Source organism: Nicotiana sylvestris, chromosome 8, assembly GCF_000393655.2.
Source record: "Nicotiana sylvestris chromosome 8, ASM39365v2, whole genome shotgun sequence".
NCBI classification, from domain to species: domain Eukaryota; kingdom Viridiplantae; phylum Streptophyta; class Magnoliopsida; order Solanales; family Solanaceae; genus Nicotiana; species Nicotiana sylvestris.
This window is the reverse complement of record NC_091064.1, coordinates 41610907-41634412: the sequence shown is the minus strand read 5'-3', so window position 1 is coordinate 41634412 and position 23506 is coordinate 41610907. Positions and strand designations below refer to the sequence as shown.

The 23506-nt window shown below is 40.8% G+C and overlaps 1 protein-coding gene across 1 annotated transcript; it reads right to left on the bottom strand.

Moving 5' to 3' along the window:
• Positions 1–2013: 2013 nt before the first annotated feature.
• LOC138874946 (uncharacterized) lies at positions 2014–2568 on the bottom strand. Its single transcript, XM_070153746.1, has one exon. It carries the CDS (start codon positions 2566–2568, stop codon positions 2014–2016), a length of 555 nt encoding a protein of 184 aa, XP_070009847.1.
• Positions 2569–23506: the final 20938 nt, after the last annotated feature.

Here is a 23506-nt window from a genome sequence, read left to right as displayed (position 1 = left end):
TGATGGAAAGCTTATTCCAAACGGGGTACCGGTTGCTCAAGAGGGTAATATGGTCCATGCCATGGAGGTGACCACTCCTTGTACTCTTTCCATGTATACTGGTATTCGAGCCCAAAGGTGGTACCATGATTTTTCAGCCGTACCAGCTTGGTGATACCCCGGAGGTTCTTTCCCAACCCTTTGCGGGGTTCGTATCAGGATCATGCTAGTATGCTTTCTATTTTGTTACTCTACCACTTGTCCTTCTCGATGGCATTGACTCGTTTAATGTGATGATAGGTTTCCCCTCCTAGCCTCCTTCTATGTCCAATGGCCGGGATGGTTTGACTAGTGTAGATGGGGTTACTCTTATCTCCATGAATGATTACCTCCTCACTGTTCCATTCGAATTTTACAACTTGATGTAGTGTAGAGGGCACAACTCCAACAGCATGGATCCACGGGTGGCCCACCAAAAGATTATATGAGGTTGGTATGTCAAGCACTTGGAATTCAATATCGAACCAAGTTGATCCCATCTGCAAGCAAAGGTTGATTTCCTCGATCGTGGCCCTCTGGGACCCATCGAAAGCCTTCACATTCATGCTTCTGCTCCATATTTCATGGAAACCTTTATCCAACCTTTTTAGGGTGTCCAACAGACAAATGTTTAGACTTGAACCTCCATCAACCAGGACCCTAGCAATGAACTTGTCTTCAAATTGTACTGTAATGTGCAATCTCGATTGTGATTCAAACCTTTGGGCGACAGCTCATCTTCGTAGAAGATAATCTTATGGCTCTCCAGCACCTGACTGACCATGTTGGCCATTTCTCCACCAGTGATATTATTTGGTACATAATCCTCGCTCGGTACTTTCATCAAGACATTCTTGTGTGCCTCTGAATTCTGTAATAGCGACAGGATAGATATCTGAGCAGGGACTTTGCTCAGGTGATCAACAACAGAATACTCTTTCGCCTGTACTTTCCCCTATAGATCCTCCAACCCGGTCTCAATGATAGGTTGCCTAGTAGTGGCATCCTTACTTGAACCTCCTAGGTGTTCAGGTGTGTAGACTCTTCCTGATCTTGCCATTACTTATGCGGCATCAGATTCCACAATCTTAGTCATCCCTTTTCACCAAACCTCGGCGACATAATCCCAAGGTATCACTTTTGAGTTGAATGGGGGTGTGGTTGACCCCATCACAGTAAAAGGTGTGACCACTTCTACTTCAAATGGAGCAGAGGTGGCCACGGGCGGAGCTACTTTCACCTCGAATGGAACTGATGCAGTTACCTTAACGTCAGTAGGTGCTTGAGTTTGAACCATGATAGGAGTGAGTGTAACTGCAACCTTGAAGTCATCACCTTCTCGGATAAGCCAGATTGACCCCTCGGGGTCCCATCCCTCATTTGTTTCTATACCATGTACACAGTTACCTCTATGATCGGGAAGGGGATTATTGCGGACATTAGGTGCGGCTTCCTTCGCTTGTATGACCTTGTTGTCAATAAGTGTTTGGATCTTGTCCTTCAATGTTCGGCACTCAACAGTGGTGTGCCCTTTCATACTGGAGTGTTATGTGCAGGTTTTGTTAGGATTGACCCATTGGGTGGATTTTCTAGCTCCATGGCGGGAATAAGAGTGATGTAACTTGCGGCCTTTAACCTTTCATACAATTGGTCGATGGGCTCAGCAATGGCGGTGTATTGTCTTTGTGGCTTGCGGTCGAAATTGGGTCTTGGTCTTGGATAATTTTGGCGAGTTGGTGGTTACTAGAAATGGGATGGTCGGGAATTATAGGTATGATGGACAACGACTGGTTGTGAATATCTGGGAGATGAAGGTTGATATGTAGGTGGGGATGTTTGATATGTGAGTGGAGGTGTTTGGTATGTAGGTGGAAGTGTCTAGTATGTGGGTGGAGGTGTCTGGTATGTGGGTAGAGGTGTTTGATATGTGGGTGGAGTTTTTGGGCCCTAGGCCACCATTACTGCCCCAACATCTCTTTTCTTCGATATGTCACCTTATTGGAGTGCCTTATTCGTGGCTTGCAGTGCCTCGAAATTTGTTACCATCCCGCTCTTGATTCCTTCCTCGATCCTTTCCCCGAGCTTGATGATATCAGATAATTTATGATTTTTGATGACCATCAGTCTCTCATAATAATGTGGATCTTGTGTTCTGACGAAGAATTTATTCATCTGTTTTTCGTCCAAAGCGGTCCTGACCATGGAAGCTTCCGACCTCCAATGGGTAGCATATTCGCGAAAAGTCTTAGTAGGTTTCTTCTTGAAATTCTGAATGTAGAAGATATCAGGTGCATTTTCTGTGTTGAACCTGAACCGGTCCATGAAATCTGAATCCATGCTTACCCAATTGGACCATTTCTTGGGATTCTGGCTGATATACCAAGATAACGCATCCCCAATAAGGCTCCTCATAAAGAGCTTCATTCGAATCTTTTCATCTTTTCCAACCCCGACAAGCTTGTCACAGTAGGTCCTTAGGTGGACCCTGGGATCACATGTACCATCAAACATTTTGAACTTGGGAGGTTTGTACCCTTCTGGCAATTCCATATTGGGCTGTATGCATAGATCTTTGTAGCTCAGACCTTCTATTCCTTTGTCACCTTCAACACCTTGAACTCAACTTGTTAATTTCTTGAGTTCTTCGGCCATGTTCTTAATCAACATGTCCTTTTTGGAGGATTCTGGTGCACAGGAGATTGGCTGGGTAGAATGTGGTATAGTTTCCACGTATATGGGCTTGCTCTGATGGGTGCTAGGAACTTAGGTATAGTGATGGTCATTGGTGGAGTTTTGTGGATCGGGAATGAGTGGTGGTGTATTTAGGGGAGTGTGGTAAGTGGTGGTTGGTGGGTACGGGATTGGCCGGTGCTGTTGTGGTAGAGTTGGTATCGAGATTTTGTGGTAGAGTTGTGTATTGATTTGGTATGGTAGGATTTTGCGGCTGTTGGTTTTGTGTGTTTGAGAAAGTGTTGGGTTTTTTGCATTCTGTTGGTGGATATCAGGGACATTGAGGGTAAGTGACATGTTTGCCAGGCTGCGGACCTGCTCGAGTTCTCCTTGCAGTTCTAGTATCTTTTGTTCAAGTCTCAAAACCAGGTTATTCAGGGACGGAGTACTACGACCATCGGAGGTCTCTGCGTTCTCAATGTTTTCTTTTTGTATTCCACTTAAGTTGTCCATCTTTGCTTTCCCTCTGCTTTTGTGTTGCTTAGAGGAAGAGGAGGTGCAGGGCCTCTAGATCTGGTATGATATGCTGACGAGGCCAGTATGGATGAACCAACCTAAGGGGATGGGAATAATAAAAAAAATAAACAAAAACAAAAAGGTAACAAGTTAGTGAAGATTCTGAAATGTTTGCAGTATTTAAACACATATTGCGAGATATAAACTCGTATCCTAATTTGGGAGCCTCGTTGTGCCCAAGGTAGGCCTAGCAACAAATAAATTTGGAGAACTTCAAATGCTGATAAATGCTTCATTTCATAATATAAAAGTAGACGAATCCAAAAATGACACTAACATAATAATAAAACAAGTCACTACTAGCACTTGGCCTTATTACATTTTAAGAAAAGCAAGTAAATCTAATCTATTTGGTCCCAGGAGGACTTCCTTCGGGTTGAATGCTCTCGTTGATCAAATCCTTCAGTTCGTGTAGGTTCACCAGTAAAAATGCCTTTGCTAGGTATTCTCCTTAGTTTCCCTCAACGTTCTGGTAGTCGGTGACTCTCTTCCTCACTTTTCCTTCCAATTCCAGCAGACTGTATTCCAGATATTCCAGCTCTTTGCTAGCTTTGGCGGCCCTCTCTTTCCACTCATTGATTTGGTCATTTGATGGAAGACTCCTCCACCAATCTAGCAAGAGTGGGGGCGTGCTAACCATACCAAAACTGGGGACCTCGTTCCTCATTTCAGTGAACAAAAGGGTTAGAATCATCTCCAACGGACTCGACTATTTATACATTTACGATCAGCATATCAGCCTTTAGTTCTCCAAAACAAATGCACAAAACGTGGTTGCGGCCGTTGGGATTATGGAAAACCCGATGGACTCTGATAAGGCTTATCTTGAAGGGTCATTATGCGGACAACATAACTGATCCGACTAGGTTTGACCATGATGCATGCAAAATTTAAACAGAGTAAGGCTTCTATGGGGTTTTAGACTGGTACCCTCAAGCGGACAACTTGAGGGAAAAGGCACGGAACCGTCGACTGCGCCGCTGATCGACTGGTTTTACCGCAAATAAGCCTTTCCGAATTTAAGGGTAATAAATAGGAAGAGCGCAACCAAATTTGTGTCGCAGGAGTGGAATATGATATGGAGCATGATTTATGCAGCAGTTAATAACATGTAGGCAAGTATTTTCACGTAGGATAAAATAAATACAACATTTAAATAATTTAAAAGACAATTACAGAAAAAGGAAACAAAAATGCTCAAAAAATCGACAGTTAAACCCAAATAAGTGGAAAAGGTACGGGATAAGCATGCTTGGACTAATTTGTAAAAGACAAGTTTGTTATGGTAAGAGCCAAAAATATCCCCAGCCGAGTCACCATGCTGTCGTGCCCCCTTTCTCCCTCCCCTTTTTTATGGGGAAGAGGTCCGGGTTTCGACATTTACAGGGTGAAATGACTCATTTCCTTTTGGGAACTGGTTATTTGAAGAGTTTCCACCTAACAGGTTATGGTATGTTTGGGTACCTAGAGCAATTAACTCTGAGTTGGTTTGCATTATCAGAGATTAGGGTAAGGGCTCGAAGTAACCTCGAGGGGAAGGTGTTAGGCACCCCTCTTGGTCCACAACTGTGGGTCCCGACCCAACTTATATTTATAAATTAGTCCATATAAACAGTTTAATCAAATAAGTTGCTAGTAAAGCACGTTAGATAACTCATGTGGCAAGATAAAGGTTTAAATAAGCTTAAATAGAGAGAGAGGATTTGGTAAAGAGGGGTCCTAGGTTGTTTATCCTATAGGATCACCCCATGCAATATACGGTAAACACTCCTCAATGAGGGGCTACACGTGATATTAACGCGTAGTCATCATATCCCATGTCTACCCTTCTCATCCCCTTATTGGTCATGCAAAACGAGTATTTGGTCACTGATTCCTATTGCGTGCTGCTACATGTCCCTTCTTAATGGTCTCAGAGGGGGTTAGGACCTCTACCTATAGGTAGTTCTAGACGTAACCCTAAGGTTTAGAAATGTGAAAACTCTAAAGCGATAGTCAAAACATTTAGGACTTTCACACATAATGGGAGCAAATAAGAGGCTCACAATTTCCTCCTCAAGTAAACATACAAGCAGCACGACTCAAACACAATTAAGGTCTTTATTAATTAATGTCCTAAAACAAGATATCTAAGTGAATATGCAAAAATAGACAAAAACTTTTATACCCAGAAGTTATAACCTAGTAGTTACCTAGGGATTCCTTTTTTTAAGCGTATTATGATCAAAAACATTAAACGACAGAAACAACTTTAGGGAAATGCAGTTTTTTTTTTGAAAACGCCCTAAGGCTTTCCTATATGCAGTACCGGCATCTATGTTAATGCAGAAACAAACAGGTTTTTTGAAATAGACTCCTTTAATACCTATAGGCATGATATCTAATGAGATTGAGGCAATTGTAAAAGAGTTTGTTTCAGGAAATGTTTAATACTTAATAAGACCAGTTTTTTTTTTTAAAAATGAACGAGGTGTAGTGAAGTTGATTTATTAGGCCGAATTATTTTAAAAAAATGAACGAGGTGTAGTGAAGTTGATTTATTAGGCCGAATTAAATTATCAGACAGTATTGCGAGTAGAATCCCTATAGGCATGATGTCTAGGTGGATTACTAATTTTAATGGATTTGCAGCAACATACAGGAATGCTCATTAAAACTGAATTGGAATTGAGTCCTATAGGCATGGCATCTACTGATTTAAGACATGATTGTTTGGAACCTATAAACATGGTTTCTAACATGACAAAATGCAGAACCTTAGGAACATGATTTCTACTTGATGCAAACGAAATTGGAAATGAGATCCAATAGGCATGATTTCTATTAGGCAAAACAATCAGTTTTAAAAGAGTAAAACCCTATGAGCATGTTTTCTATTGATTAAAGCAAGCAGATTTTAAAAATAAGATCCTAAGAGCAGGATTTCTATCCATATTACCCTAGAAAGTATACATTTACCCACCCTTTTACTAAATACCCCCAAATAACTGATTACAAATTATTACAAACCAATAAATGAATTACATAAGTAAAATAGAAAATCAAGAAGCTATTCTATAGGGAACCTGCAATTAGGCCCAAGTTTCCCCAAAGCCTCCAATAGTCGCATAAGCCTTAATTCCATAGACAAATCAGAGTCTAGGTGCATCAAAGTTCCCTAAGGGTCTCAAGGTCCCCAGGCAATGCTTACACCTAGACTTAGCAACCAAGAATTGAACTAGTGCAGTGTGGAAAGGCCAGCCTCAGTATGCCAGAGTTTAGAGGGATCTCAAGAGGATCCCAAGGAAGTACACATACCATAGGGGGCAGAACTTATTGACTAAGAGTAAAGTGGAAGTGCAGGACACAAGTTGAAAAACAAGGTTTATTAAGGACTGGATCAGAAAGTCTGTTTTTGAAAGCAATTAATAAAGCAACAGAGATTGTTTGAAAAGAAGTTGGAGTAGTGAACAAAGGTCAAATACTTTAAGATAGGATTAGACACAGCTAGTCTACAAAATCCAAATGAATTCAGTAGCCACACAGGGGTCAAGGGGTTTGGGACACATAGACATTTGATTGCAAAAACATAACCCAACAAGGGTCTTGGTACTGGTTTGGACATGCTCAGAAATAGTTGACACTAGCATAATCACAAACCAATCATGAAGAACACAAACACATAGAGTGGGATAGGGATTTGGGGATTCATAAGATGGTCAGTACACAATAAGTAAAAGACAATTGACAAGGCATGCTACGAAACACACAAAAGGGAATACATTAATCTAAAGGGAAGGAGAGACATAACAACATGCTGATAATGTAACTTAACTACAAGTTTCACAATAGAACCACAAGTAGAAGTAAACTAGAAATAAGAGAAATTGAAACAATAAGAGAAGCATGTTGTTGTTGAGGCTTTAAATTAAAAATAGGACATACCAGTGAAGAGAGAAGTAAGCATAATGAAAAAACAAGAGAGCACGGATGATTAGCCTTGGCTTGCAGCCGGCTAATAGCAGCAAATAGCATAAGATAGAGGGGAGAGCTGAGATTTTTAGTAAAAGGGGTAGCTTTGAAAACCATGTGTCTCCCTGTTAATGAAAGACTTAGGGTATTTATTGTTTTGAAAAAATACAGAAAATAAGGTAACAAGTAAAGGTTTAGCACAATTATGGAAGTAATCACAATTAGAATCACATAAATACAAGTACTCCCCTTTAATCAAGGAATCACGGCTTAAACGGATACAAACAGGGATAACCAAGGAAAGAAAATCAATTGAGAAAGACTGATTTTTACCATATAAGAGGTAGTGAAAGTATAGAGCATATGATTGGGTCTAAGTACAAAATATACCAATTAAGGAAAGTATTCAGTAAGGATGAAGTATCACAGCAAATAAGGAAATGGAATCAGTCAATTTATATAGACGAGTAGAATTTTAGGGTTTTGAAAGGAAATCTTGCAATCAAACCATAAATTAAGGAAATTAAAATCAATCAAGAGGGAGTCATGATTCTTTACTTCAACATATAAATAGAGAGGAACGAACAGGCGTAGCAATAGGCAAGGTCAGCCATGTCGACAGAAAGAAGCAAGAGATGAACACAATCATACAGAAGTGACATAGGTAAGACTCATTAGAAAACTCATTCGAAGCATGGTAACCAACATAAACTTAACAAAATCAGGTAGTCATGCTAACACACAAAACCAAAGCAAAGAAGATCTAGAAAAATTAGGGCTTTTTAACATAGTAGAGTTAAAAAACAGTAAGAACATAAGATCAGTCAAAATAAGCAAGGAAAGAGGTTTAATCATAAAGAAAAATCGGTTAAAACAAGTGTAGAAGAAACTCCGAGAAACCCTAATTTTTAAAGAAAGTAAAACGGTTTAAAGTTGAGGGTCTTTCAGAAGAAGTTCGAGAATAGTGCAAAACATAGGAAAAAACAGACTTAAAGCATAAAAATATCATAGATCTAAGACATTCAGACGAGAGCTAGGGTTTCAAAGGAAACCCAGATAGAAACAAAAGAACCTGTTGTAAACTTCACCGATCGTAACATATTAGGTGTGATTTTGCCCAAAATCACACCGGAGAAGCCATGAATAACAGAAACAGAAACCCTAGATCCAAATCGACATGGCCCAGGACCTTTGAAGGCCTTAGATATGATGAGCAAGGTGGTGGAATGACCATTGGAGGCTTGGGGTGAAAGGTAGTCGCCGGAGATTACTGGAGAAGGAGGAGATGGTTGAAGAATGATTAGGGTTAGGTTGAGAGAGAACAGAGATGAGAGCATCTAAAGGCAGCGGGGGTTTGGAAATGAGTAGGGTCAGGGGGTCGTTTAGGAATTAAAAAGGAAATGGTGTGTGTGGACCATTGATCTGAGAGATTAACGGTCAGGATTCAACCGGGTAGGTGGGTTTCGGGTTTGGGTAAGGGTTTATAGGTTCTGGGTTGGGTTATTTAATAGTAAATTGGGTTGGGGATTGGGTCCAATTTGGGCTACAATTGAAATCCAAATCTGGCTATTATTTAAATAGCCACTTTTCTTATTTTAATTTACAATAAATAATAGATAATTTCTGAAAAAATAATTTAATGTGTCAAAATGATTTAAAATAAATAATTAACATTTTAAAAATATAGGGACCAATTTTACGCATATAAAATATAATTATACCTTAAAATGGTTAACATTGCAATTATATGCAGTTTAGCTTAGAAAATACTAAATTTAATTATTAAAATACATAAAAATTATATTAGACATATTTTTGCATAAGAATAGAAATCAAATAAATAAAATATCATAACAATAATTTTGGAAATAATTATTGGGTTTTTTATGAATAAAATGGGAGGAAATAAATCAATTTAAACCCTTAAAATTATGGAAAAAATTATAAAAACCTTGTGCATGCTTATATATGAATATATATGCTATTTTGAAGCAATTTATGCATATTTAAAATATATATATAGAAAAACTGGGTATCAACACACCCGACAGAGCCAACGTCACTATCTTAGCATGACAGTCCAATATAGCTTGACATAGAGATAGCCAATCCATGCCCAATATCACATCAAAGTCCACCATAAAAAGCAACAAAAGGTCCGCTCGGGTCTCCAAACCCTCAATAGCCACCACACATGACCGATACACACGATCCACAACAATAGTATTGCCCATCGGAGTAGATACACGAACATATGAAACAAGAGACTTACGGGGCATATCCAAATAATGAGCAAAATATGATGACATATATGAAAAAGTGCAACCAGGATAAAATAACACACAGGCATCCCTGTGGTAGATTGAGACAATACCTGTAATCACAGCATCTGAAGCAATAGCATCGGGTCTAGCTGGGAGTGCATAGAAACGGGCCTGACCACCACTTGATCGACCTCTCCCTTTGGGCGACCCCTAGCTAGCTGTGTGGTGGGTGGAAAGGTAACTAGTGCTAAAGTCGATTGCTGACTCCTTTGCTGAGATGAACCCCCAAGACGACGAGGACACTGCCTCCACATGTGACCTAACTCTCCACACTCACAATAACTCCCTGGTGCTGGAGACGGGGACTGAAGGGAACCCCTAGAACTAGGATGACTAGCAGAAGAACCTAGCATAGAGGAGTCCTGAACTGATGAAGCACGGGACGAACTCTGGGCTAGAAGGGCATTGAGTGATGAATGGACCTGATGAGAACTGTGTGAACCATGACCCGATGATGTTCCACGATAACCTGGGCGAGCTGACTGAGCATGCCTGAATGGACAGCCGCTACCGTGCTGAAACTGACCCCCATGAGTAGTACCACTGAATCCACCCTAACTACAAGGCATCTTAGCCTCCCTCTCAATCCTCTCCTGACCACGAACCGTCTCAATTTGTCGAGCTATGTCAACAACCTCATCAAAAGTAGCACCAGATACTCTCTCTCTGGTCATAAGAAATCGAAGCTGAAAATCGAGGCCATCTATAAACCTCCCGATCCTCTCTTGATCTGTGGGAACCAACCAGATCACATGACAAGCCAATTCAGAGAACCGTATCTCACACTGCAAACAAATCTGTGACCCTGCTGAAGCTGCTCAAACTGCCTGCGCAACTCCTCTCGGCGAGAATCAGGTACAAACTTCTCTAGAAAGAGAATAGAGAACTGCTGGTAAGAAACGGGCACTACGTCAATCGTCCTACGCCTCTCGTAAGCGTCGCACCAACAAAGTGCAGCCCCAGAGAACTGAAAAGTAGTGAATGAGACACCACTAGTCTCCAGAATACCTGCGGCCCGCAGCATCCTCTGACACTTGTCCAAGAAACCCTAGGCAATCTCGCCCTCTGCACCACTGAAAGTCGGAGGCATGAGTCTACCGAAGCTCTCCAATCTACATTGCTCGTCCTCTGGCATAACAGGAGCCACATAGTCCTGAGTAGCTGCAACCTACTGGGCTGGATGTGCCCCCGTGTCTGAAGTCCCTGTACGACCTACTCAGGTGTGCGAGTGGCAGGAGTCTGAGTGTCTCCCCTAGCCTGAGAAGTAGCTTCAGCTGTAGTAACTGAGACTGTCTGAGCTAGGCCAGTGCACACTAACAAAATCTGGGCCAGGGCCTCATAAAGGCCTGGAATCACAATAGGCACAACCGGTGCCTGAGCTGGTGTCGCTGGAGCGTCCACAACTAGAACCCGATCATGCACTAGGTGACTGATGAATTTGCAGGTGCTACCCTAGCTGCTGTGCGGGCTGCACCCCTGCCCCTACCACAGCCTCGACCGCTTCCTCAGCCTCTGGTGGCCCCAACTGGTGGTACTGGTAGTCGTCTATCCTGACTGGTAGCACGTGTCCTCACCATCTGTGAGAGAATAGAGTAACAGAAGTTTAGTACTAGGATCAACATATTTGCATGAAAAGAATTCAAGTATATAAAGTTTTCCTAAAGGTTCTACAGCCTCCCGAGGATAAATACAGACGTCTCTGTACCGATCCGTGAGACTCTACTAAACCTGCTCATGACTCGTGAGACCTATGTAACCTAGGCTCTAATACTAACTTGTACAACCCTAAACTGATCCAGTCGTGATGGCAGTTATCGTGAAACTAGACAAGCCGATACAAACCCCAACACCAACCAAAAATGCATAATAAGTCATTTAAAGCCAGTAATTAACTAAAATCCCATAGTATAAGTAAAATGAACAGGTAGAAACACAACACAGCCCGACATCGGGGTATCACCAGTCATGAGCAACTACAACTCGTCTAGGAATAAGAAAAGACAACATAGTCTGAAAAAAAACTAATACAAAGTTGAATAAGATAGAAAGGAGAAGCACTGGGCTGCAAACTCCAAGCAGCTACCTAGTCAACTCTTAAGACCTGCTGGGAAGCTGATCAACACTCGCTATTGTGACCCAAGACTCCTAGATCTGCACAAAGGGTGGAGGGAGTAATGTGAGTATGCCAATTCAGTAATTAATAAAAGTAAAGGCAGCTGAGCAGTAAGAAAATACGTAAACCACAGCATAATGCTACAGCAAAATAGTATGTCCAGAACAATGCAGTAGAGCAATAAAACTCATAAAAACATCTTAGTTCAGTAGAACCTTTTTAAAACATCTTTAAAAATTTCAAAAGAGTGATGAAAATAGTGAGAAAAGGGATTGAAAAGTAAACAACCCCTCGGGAAATACATGTACCACAACCGCCCCTCGAGCAAAATATCAATAGAACCAGCTCCTCAGGCTACCTCACCATCACTCTTATTATCCCCCCATGCAATAACATTAAACAACAACAGCCCCTCGGGCAATATCACATCTCATACTGGGTACCCGCGCTCACTAGGGGCGTTCAGACTCCGGAGGGGCACCTATAGCCAAAACTCTATCACAAGCCATCTCGTGGCATAAAAAAATGAGGCCCTCGATCTCTCATATATCACAATTAGTACACATTCTGCGGCGGGCAGCCCGATCCTGTGATATCTTCACAATACAGGCCCTCGACCTTTCTGTTGCGCCCCCTTTTTACTCGCGGAATTGGGTTCATGACATTTTGAGGGACAACTCGTTCCTTTTGGGAACTGGGTTTGCATTTGAAGAGTTGGCACCTAATGATTGGGGTGCATTAGGACACCAAAAGAGTTTGATTTGAATAACCAAAGATAGGGTAAGGGCTTGAAATTATTCTAAGGGGAAGGTGTTAGGCACCCCTCAGAATCCACTAGTGTGGTTCCCGTCCAAACAATTATTGTGAATTGAGGTGCAATTAACATATAGACAAATAAGTCTCAAATAGGAGGGGGTTTCACAGAAGGGTTTGAAAATAAACAAAGTTTGAAAGAACAAATGGAAAAGCTATTTTTTTTTAAAAAAAAGAAAGAACTGAAATGCTAAAGAAATAAGAGATGGTGGGGGGGGGCTAGGTTTATTAAAAATATGGATCACCCTACACAATGTCCGGTAATCACTCCTCAGTGAGGGGCTACATGTGATATTATCGCGTGGTCATCATATCCATATCTACCCTTCCCACTCCGTTAAGGTATTTAAAGCGCGTAATGGTCTTGATTACTTATTGCATGCTATTACCCGTCCCAATCCTATCAGTCCCAGAGGCTCTTAGGACTACTAATCCTAAAAAGAGGGATATTAGGCTTATTTGTAGTTTCAAAGGTAAAATTTTAAGGCGACATACAAAAACACATATTGCATATAAAAAGGGAAAACACATAAGCATATAGGCTCAATTATACCTCCTCAAACAAATACATAAAGTAGCATGTATTGCACATACTCCTTAGGTCTAACTCAAAAGCATTAAAGACGAGGGAGATGAGATTGTTGAGGCAGTTTTAGTCTATTGCATAACTCAGATAAGAAGTCTGAATCAGACCTGCCTGCTGGTTGTAATGATTAACAGAAGTAGGTTCAATTTACAGATATTACCCTAAGACATACCTAAGTGTTTAGACGGGGTCCTATAGGCATTATATCAACTGAATTCAGAAGGTGGTAAGACAGTGAGACTAAAAATGAACTGTTTGCAAACCTATATGCATACTTGTTAAACTTGTTAAGGACTCAGATTATTAAAAGAGAGGCAGAATTTAAACGAATTGATTGCAAGTTCTGCAACTGATGATTACTGATTTTTAGATCTGACATTGAGTGAAGCGGATCAGATTCAATTAGAAACTCCTCAAGGCATGATTTCTATACATTGCTGATTTTAAAACCTCATAGACGTGGTGTTGAAATGCAAAAGCCTTATAGACATGGTATCTATATGTAGTTTGAATATGCAGAAGTAGACCAGACCTATATGCATGATTTCTATATGTATTTGAATATGCAGAAATATAGCAGCCCTATAGGCATAATTTCTACATGTATTTGAATATGCAGAAATATAGCAGTCCTATAGGCATAATTTATACATGTATCTGAATATGCAGAAATATAGCAGTCCTTAGGCATAATTTCAACCCTTTTTGCATACGTAGTTACCCACCCTTTTCACTAACCAGCCCCAAGTATTTATTACAAATTATTACAAGCCAGAATGAACAAAATTACATCAGAAAAAGTTAAAAAGTACAACCAGAGGAGGCCTGATTCTTGACTTCCTCTCTGAGTTATGAGATAGGCCAACTCAAAAGACCATTGATCCAAAGCCTTTCTCAATTTGAGTGTGTCAGAGTTCCCTAAGAGCTCAATGGGACTTCGGTCATTGCTCACACCCAAATTGTATCATCAGAATTGGGACAAGTGCGGTGTGAAAGGGCCAGCCCTCAAGTGTCCAAGTTCAGAGGGAGCTCAATGGGTCCCTAAGCAAGACTCACAATAGGGGGCATAACTTAAAGTCTAAGAGAGAGTGCAAGTGTAGAATTAGAGTTCTAAGGGGATAAAAGAGAGGGAAACAGCCACAAGCAAGTTGATAAATTTACACAAAAGGGTTCAAGGGGGTAGGGAAGTTGCAAAGGGGGTCAGCTTTGGGCATGCACAGCAACGGAGATGCTGGCATGCCTACAAGCCTACCAGAACATACAACAGCAGAGAATCATAGAGGTTAGGATCCCAGGGATCAAGCTTGAGTCATGGACAATAATATTCAGTACTGTCATGCCTCAAACAAACCATAGTATCAAAAACATTGGGGTAGGGAGTTTGGGATTCATAATAAATTCAGAACATGTAGAAAGGAAATTATAGCAAGCTAAAACAAGTACTGAACTGAACACAACAATAGACAGACAAGGGTAAAAGCATTAAGTAAACACATTGTTGTGAGGCTGGAAATTTAACCAGAACATACTAGTTCAAAGAAGCAAAATATAGTAAAAAAAGGTAGCAGAACATGAAAACAGGCCACAGTACCAGTAATAAGAGAGAATGTTTTTTGAGTGTGTGTGTGATTTCAGAAAATTTAGGGTGTTTTGTGTGTCTGTGTGTTAATGAAATAATTATGGAACTGTGTACCAATTAAAATCAATCAGTATAAGAACTTCCTTTAATTACGGAGTTAAAATCAAACGGTAACATGCAATAGCTAAATAAGGAAAGAAATCACATAGAGATGAATATGACTAATAAGGAAGTATCTCGAGTACACAGTAGGTAATAGAGGCTAGGTTCATCAGACTCTAATCAAGGAAAGGTTTGTAAGAATCCAATACAAATGTAATCAAGGTAAGGGGATTAATCAAATTGAGTAGAAAAGGTAGGGGTCGAGAGTTCAAAGGAAAGTATTCAAATAGGTCTAAGAGACAGGGAAATCAATACAACAAGGAAAGAATCAATTACAAGAGTGCAATCAAAATTACACAAAGAGGTTTGAAATCAGTCCACAATTAAGGGTTATTTTGAAAGGGAAATTTAGCATATAAAAGAGTGCATAAACATTAGGCATGCGAGGCTGAACTCATGACAAAGGGAATAATCACATGACAGTCACATAGGTCAATTTCACCAACATTAGTAATAGAGAAAGGGGAGAGTATCAGAAGCATGCAAAAGGTCAAGTAGAAAGCCTTTCTGAAAACTATAGTCCAGTTCCTATGATCACATAAAGCAACAGAAGTTGAAACAAAGATTCTGAAACTCGGACGAGCAATAGATAAAACAACTTTAGAAACTCGAATAGGTCCAAAGAAAATAGGGTTTTGAAACCAAACAAGTTCAGAGATGAGGAACCAGCAAATCACATAGCAAATAGTTTCCGTACACGAATGAACCCAAAGTTTTAGGGTTTTTACCATCAATGGAGTCATAGAGATGAAAAACAAGCAATCGAACAAATACTAACACGAAAATATATTCAGAAACATCAAAAGGATCTAAGACTTTTAACATGCACACTCCAGTAGAAGAACAACATAAAGAACACAGTAGAACATGTTAAAAATCAGAAAAGCTTCAAAATAATTTAACAAAAACCCTAAATCAGAAAAGGTAAAGAGGTTTTGAAAGAAGAGTTTTGAAAGAAACTTTGAGAAAACGTTTAAAAGTATAGAGAAAACACAGATCTACAACGGATTTAAAAGAATCGGGAGAAACCTCGAAGGTTAGGGTTCTAGAAGAACCCAGCAGGTGAGAAAGTCTTGGAAAATCATTGATCCAAGCAGGAGAAGTCAAGATCAGGCTTGAATAGCCATGGCTGGCCGGAGCAAGGTCGAAAATGATCGGAGACAGCATGGAACTGAAATAAACCAAGGTCTGGACCAAACTTATTGAAGGTCTAGTCTTGAGACCATAATAGTCGAGCATGTAGGAGTCGTAGGAGGCAGGTACAGGCCTTTAATGGCTTTGAAAGCCATGGATTCCGGTGATTTTAGGGTGGAAGCGGAGGGAGGCGACTAGGGTTTGCGAGGAGCTTGAGGGAGAATTGGGAGAAGGGGGAATTCAAGGGCGGCCACAAATGATAAATGATTAGGTTTAGGGGTTAGTTGAGGTTAAAAAAGGAAGGGGCAAATGTGAGTCGTTGATCTAAGTGATCACGGTTGGGATTAAAATGGGATCCGGGTGGGTTATTTAAAAGGGTCGTGGGTCGGGTAGACTAGGACTTGGGTCAGGGTAATTGGGCCTCTGGTTGGGTCTAATTAAAGGTTCAGATCTGGCTAAACTTGAAATGCAAATGGGCTAGCATTTAAATAGCCATTTTCCCTTATTTATTTTATAAAAAAAAGTAAAATAATTTCTAAAAATAAATTAAAAGTACTAAAATGATTAAAAATACATAATTATCAAATAAAAAATACTGGAGTCAATTTTATAAATATAATTACAATTAAATCTTAAAAGAGGCCAATATTGCAATTATATGCAATTTAGTTTTAAAAATACTAAATAAATTTGTAAAAATATGAAAAAATTATGTTAGCTATACTTTAGTATAAATATGAGAATCCAATAAATGAATCACCAAAAATGATAATTTTGGGGATAATTATTGGGTGTTTCTTGATAAACTAGGCAATAAATTGATTTAAAAATCTTTAAAAATTAAGAAAAAATAATAAAACGTTTGGTAATACTTATATATGCGTACATATGCTATTTTGAAATTATTTTGCATATTAAAATATACAGGTAAAAATTAGGTATCAACAGCTGCCCCTCTTTACCCGGGAAGGATGAAAGAGTTGTCGGGTAAAGATATGATGTCCAATTTTGACCGAACGAAATGTTTCGAGGAGGCTTAGGCCGTGATCTAGCTTCCGAACTGCCTACATATCCCTGGTCTTATAGGAATCAGTCCATATGTAGTTCAGGATCCGTCGGCGGAGTATGCCAATAGAGACTTTCAAGCACGTATGCAGTATTTAGGACGGAGTGAATGGTTGAAATCTAATGGGGCTGCGGGAACTGGAGCGGGATTGCTCCTGCCGAGATGGTCATTGCTTGCCGATTCACCTGCAAATAGGTAATACAAGGGTATATTGTGCGTGAATTTAAACATGATGCAAATTCCCGTCGGACCATGAATGTTTGTCTTCGTACGGTTAGGATAACGTCCTTAGACCATGATGTCCTGGGACATAAAGTGTATAATAAAGGATTCGCAGGCCATGAAATAATGCTCTTGGGCTATGCGAATGATGCCTCCGAACCTTGATGTCTTTGAATAATGATATGCAAAAGATTAAAATGGGTCATCAGGCCATGGCATGGTGTTCTCGGGCTATGAAAATGGTGCCTCCGAACAATGACGCCTTTGGACTTTGGCGATCTTTCAGCCCATGATATGCAGTAGGTGGCGATCTTTTAGCCCATGAAATGCATTAGTCGGCGATCTTTCAGCCATGCAAGTGTAAATAAGGCGACGATCTTTCAGCCATGCAAATGTAAATAATCGGCGATCTTTCAGCCATGCAAATGTAAGTAAGGCAGCGATCTTTCAGCCAAGCAAATGTAAATAAGGCGGTGATCTTTCAGGTATGCAAATGTAGAGGTGGCAGTCTTTCAGCCTTGCAAATGCAGTATGGAGGTAGAGCTTAACCTCGGAATGTAGAATGGTAGCCTTATGCAATGCAAGAATGCAGATGGAGGTAGAGCTTAACCTTGGAAGGGAGAATGGTAGCCTTATGAAATGTAAGAGTGCAGATGGAGGTAGAGGTTAACCTCGGAAGGAAGAATGGTAGCATTATCCAATGCAAAAAATGTAGATGGAGACAGTGTTTAGTCTCGGAAGCAGAATGGTAGCCTTATGCAATGTAAAAATGCAGATGGAGACAAAGCTTAGTCTCGGAAGGCAGAATGGTAGCCTTATGCAATGCAGAAAATGCAGATGGATACAACGTTTAGTCTCGGAAGGCAGAATGGTAGCCTTATGCAATGCAGAAAATGCAGATGAAGACAAGGTTTAGTCTCGGAAGGCAGAATGGTAGCCTTATGCAATGCAGAAATGCAGATGGAGACAGAGCTTAGTCTCGGAAGGCAGAATGGTAGCCTTATGCAATGCAAGAATGCAGATGGAGGTTGAGTTTAACCTCGGAAGGCAGAATGGTAGCCTTATGCAATTCAGAAAATGCAGATGGAGACAACGTTTAGTCTCGAAAGGCAGAATGGTAGCCTTATGCAATGTAAAAAATGCAGAGGGAGACAACATTTAGTCTCGGAAGGTAGAATGATAGCCTTATTCAATGCAAGATGCAAATGGAGACAGGGCTTAGTCTCAAAAAGCAGAATGGTAGCCTTATGCAATGCAAGAATGTAGATGGAGGTAGAGCTTAACCTCGGAAGGTAGACTGGTTGCCTTATGCAAGAAATAAAATGGTAAATGATGATAGAGCTTTCTCAGCTGATAGCAGATTGCGGTATCATGACTGTAGGGTATATTGTGACACACGGAATATCACCGGCGTGCGTGGATAGCCAATGTTGGTAAGTGCGATAGTTCTGGGAGTTGTGTTCCTGAACAACGTTTGTCTCATGAGTGTATAGTATGTCTGATGCTTTCACTATCCCAGTGCCTGTATCTAAAGAAAAATGGTGAGTTTTGTAAAGGGAGAAGTTAGTTCGTGTCCCCGCCTGCCTGACTTGCGCAGCTTCGATCTGGTGATACTATATGTATCATTGGGGTAGCGTTGCTGAACAAGGCAATTTCACCAATAAACATGCATGATTTTATAAAAATATGACATATGTATATAATCAAGAAACAACTTTTTAGATGAACCGGCGACTGTGACGTGGTTCAAGACATTGCAACCTCTCTTGCTACGTAATTTTGAGGGTCATCCTCAAATTCTGCGCCAGTTTAGTGTGTTGATGCTTCTGACTATTGTTTGCGACGATTGACTGAAATCACTTCGAAATTTTGAGGTTCCTCCTCAAAATTCTGCCCTAGTTTCCAATTTCGGGAGAAATGAAAATTTTATTAAAATGTGACTGAACCCATAGTGTTTCCTACGTATCCTCTCTTAAACAGGAATCAGGTCAGGCGTAGTTCAATTACATCATATAGAATAGCATAAAGACTACACATAGTAACGCTTGACCGCATCTGAATTGATTGGCTTTGGCCAGACTTCTTCGTCCATTTCTGCTAGTATGAGGGCTCCTCCTGTTAGAACCCGGTGAACCATGTACGGACCTTGCCAGTTGGTAGAGAACTTCCCTTTGGCTTCATCTTGATGTGGGAGAATTTTCTTTAACACCAGCTACCCCGGTACAAACTATCTTGGCTTGCCTCTTTTGTTGAAGGATCTGGACATCCTGTTCTGATAAAGCTGATCATGGAAAACTACATTCATTATCTTTCCATCTATAAGAGCTAGCTGCTCATAACGATTCTTCACCCATTCTGTATCATCTAGCTCTGCTTCTTGCATGATTCTTAATGAATGAATTTCCACCTCGGCGGGAATAACGGCTTCTGTACCATAAACCAGCATATAAGGGATTGCCCCGGTTGATGTGCAGACTATGGTGCGATACCCCAATAGGGAAAATAATAACTTTTCATGCCACTGCTTATGATTCTCTATCATTTTCCTTAGTATCTTCTTGATATTCTTGTTGGCAGCCTCTACAGCTCCATTCATTTGCGGCCTATAGGCTATGGAATTCTTGTGTTTGATTTTGAAGGTTTCACACATAGCTTTCATCAAGTCACTGTTGAGGTTGGAGCCATTATCAGTGATGATTGACTCTGGAATTCCGAATCGACAAACAATGCGGTCGCGGATAAAGTCTGCCACGACTTTCTTAGTTACTGCTCTGTAAGATACCGCTTCTATCCATTTGGTGAAATAGTTGATCGCTACCAGGATGAACTTGTGCCTATTGGAAGCGGCAAACTCGATTGGTCCAATAACATCCATTCCCTAGGTGGCGAACGGCCATGGCAAGCTTGTTGCATTAAGCTCATTCGGAGGTACCTTTATCATGTCTGCATGTATCTGGCAACGGTGGCATTTTCGAACATACTGGATGCAGTCTGTCTCCATAGTCATCCAAAAGTAACCAGCTAAGAGTATCTTCTTTGCTAAGATAAAGCCATTCATATGTGGACCGCAGGTCAATGCGTGAATTTCCTCTAGTAGCTTGGATGCTTCCTTTGCGTCGACACACCTTAGTAATCCCAAATCATGAGTCCTCCTATATAGGATTCCTACGCTATGAAAGAAATTATTGGACAACCTCTAAAGTGTGCGCTTCTGAGTAGGATTTGCGAGTTCTGGCTTTTTTCCAAACATTCCTTGATATCATGAAACCAAGGCTTCCCGTCTGCTTCTTCTTCAACATGGGCACAATAAGCTGGATGATTATGGAACTTTACTGGAATGGGATCAATGAAGTTCTTATATGGATGTTGTATCATGGATGATAGGGTAGCCAATGCATCGGCGAACTCATTCTGGACTCTAGGAACATGTTGGAATTCCGTCTTTGTTAACCTCTTTCTCAATTCTTGTACATGATGCAAATACGGGAGTATCTTGGAGTTCTTGGTTGCCCACTCTTCTCGAACCTGATGTATAAGAAAGTATGAATCTCCAATCACTAGCAATTCTTAAATGTTCATGTCGATGGCCCCCTTGAGACCTAAGATGCAAGCTTCGTATTCGGCCATGTTGTTGGTGCACGGGAATTTGAGTTTGGCAGACACTGGGTAATGTTGACCGATTTCCAATACTAGGACTACTCCTATGCCAACTCCTTTGAAATTTGCTGCTCCATCAAAAAACATTCTCCAACCATCATAGGATTCTGCAATGTCTCCTCCTATGAACGATACCTCTTCATCAGGAAAGTACATTTTCAGGGGTTCGTACTCTCCGTCTACGGGATTTTCAGCAAGGTGACCTGCTAGTGCATGTCCCTTGATTGCCTTCTGAGTCACGTAGACAATGTCAAATTCACTCAATAGGATTTGCCACTTGGCTAGCTTGCCAGTGGGCATGGACTTCTGAAAGATGTACTTCAAAGGATTCATCCTTGATATGAGATATGTAGTGTAAACACAGAAGTAGTGCCTCAGCTTCTGAGCTACCCAAGTCAAAGCACAACAGGTGCACTCTAACAGAGAATACCGGGCCTCGTACGGGGTGAACTTCTTACTGAGGTAATAAATGGTCTGCTCTTTCCTCCTTATTTCATCATGCCGTCCCAGAACATAACCGAACGCTCCATCCAATAGTGCAAGGTAGAGTAATAGAGGTCTATCTGGCTCGGGCGGGACCAAAACCAGTGGTGTTGACAGGAACTCCTTGACTCTGTCGAAAGCTTTTTGGCGGTCATTAGTCCATTTGGTAGCGGCGTCCTTCTTCAACATCTTAAAGATCGGCCCACAGATAACTGTAGATTGTGCTATGAACTGGCTGATGTAATTGAGTCTCCCCAATAAACTCATCACGTCCTTCTTGTTCTTTGGCAGTGGCAATTCTTGAATAGCTTTGACCTTTTATGGATCTAGTTCTATTCCTCGGCGACTCACAATAAGCCCAAGTAGTTTTCCGGCAGGAACCCCAAATGCACATTTTGCGGGATTCTGTTTCAGGTTGTACCTTCGTAGTTTGTTGAAAAACTTCCTTAAATCTTCCATGTGAACAGTGGCTTTCTTGGACTTGACAATAACATCATCTACGTACACCTCTATCTCCTTGTGTATCATATCATGGAAAATGGTAGTCATGGCCCTCATATAGGTGGCCCTCGCATTCTTTAACCCAAACGACATCATCTTGTAATAGTTCATTCCCCACAGCTTAATGAAAGTCGTTTTCTCAGCATCTTCTTCATCCATCCAGATCTGATGATACCCAGCGAAACAATCTACAAATGATTGCAACTCATGCTTAGTGCAATTGTCAATCAGGATGTGTATGTTTGGCAAGGGGAAGTCATCTTTCGGACTGGCCCGGTTGAGATCCCGATAGTTGACACAGACTCTGACCTTTCCGTCCTTCTTTGGTACTAGCACGACGTTGGATAACCATGTTGGATATTCTACTACCCTGAGAACCTTAGCTTTGATCTGCTTAGTGACTTCTTCCTTGATTTTCAAACTCATATCAGGCTTGAATCTCCTGAGCTTTTGCTTTACCGGCGGGCATGTTAAATCAGTTGGTAGTTGATGAGCCACAATAGACGTACTTAGACTAGTCATATCATCATACAACCAGGCAAATATGTCCTCCTATTCTCTTAGAAATTTCGTGTACTCCTTCTTTTTTAATGGCGATAAGTAGACGATGATTCGTGTTTCTTTGACATTTTCTGCATCTCCCAAGTTAACCACTTCTGTTTCGTCCAGGTTAGACTTAGGTCTGTTCTCAAAATTCTCAAATTCCTTAACAATCTCTTCTGGTACGCCATCTTTCTCTGAATCTATGTCTGTTTGTTGCGTTGTCTCGTTGAATGTCATAGTCATTGGTTCATCAAGATAAGTAATGGTAATGTTGTATAAGTAAAGTAATGAGAAAAATAATAATGAGTGTTGATTCATAATAAAGGTCAAAATACTTTGATAAGTTGCATAATCATTTTGAACATTGAAGATCTTATTGCAGTAATTGAAAACATGTGGAAAACAAAATCTTTTAGGAAATCAAAACAGTGCTTGTTTTAGCCTTGCTACCTCGAGGCTTGTCGGGCCTTGGTTGTCCTGATGGTCCAATTATTGAAGCATGCTCCTTTGCTTACGACCTGTATGAAAGGGCCTTCCTCCTTCTCCTCCTCGAAAATAACACAAAAATCCATGTCACTGTCCTCTAAGAACAAATTTTTCACAGTTGCCAGTGCTTCCTCTTCTTTTGACCCATAAATAACATCGGCCGGTTGGAAAGTCGCCTCCAAATATGGTATTGGCTGCTCTAGTGGATAGTAAGTACCGCGCCATGGTGGTGACCATTTGTTTAATCCTTCCCATGTGTACTCATATCCCAGACCGAAAGTGGTGCTATGTTTCTTGAGTTTTATGGGCTTAGTGATTCCTTGGAGGTTCTTGCCAAGCCCTTTGTCAGGTTCGTACCAACTCCATTTTAGTATACTTTCGATCTTGTCATCCCACCATTTGTCTTTGTCAATAGCATTTACCCGCTTGATGTGATGGTAAGTCTCTCCCCCCAGCTTCTTTTTCCCCTCGATTGATGGAATGGTCTGGTGACTGTATATAGGATTGCTACCATCGTCGTGAATGATCATTCCCTGATAATTCCATTCAAACTTTACCACCTGATGTAGTGTTGATGCTACAGCTCCAGCACGAATCCATAGTCGTCCCAAGAGTAGATTGT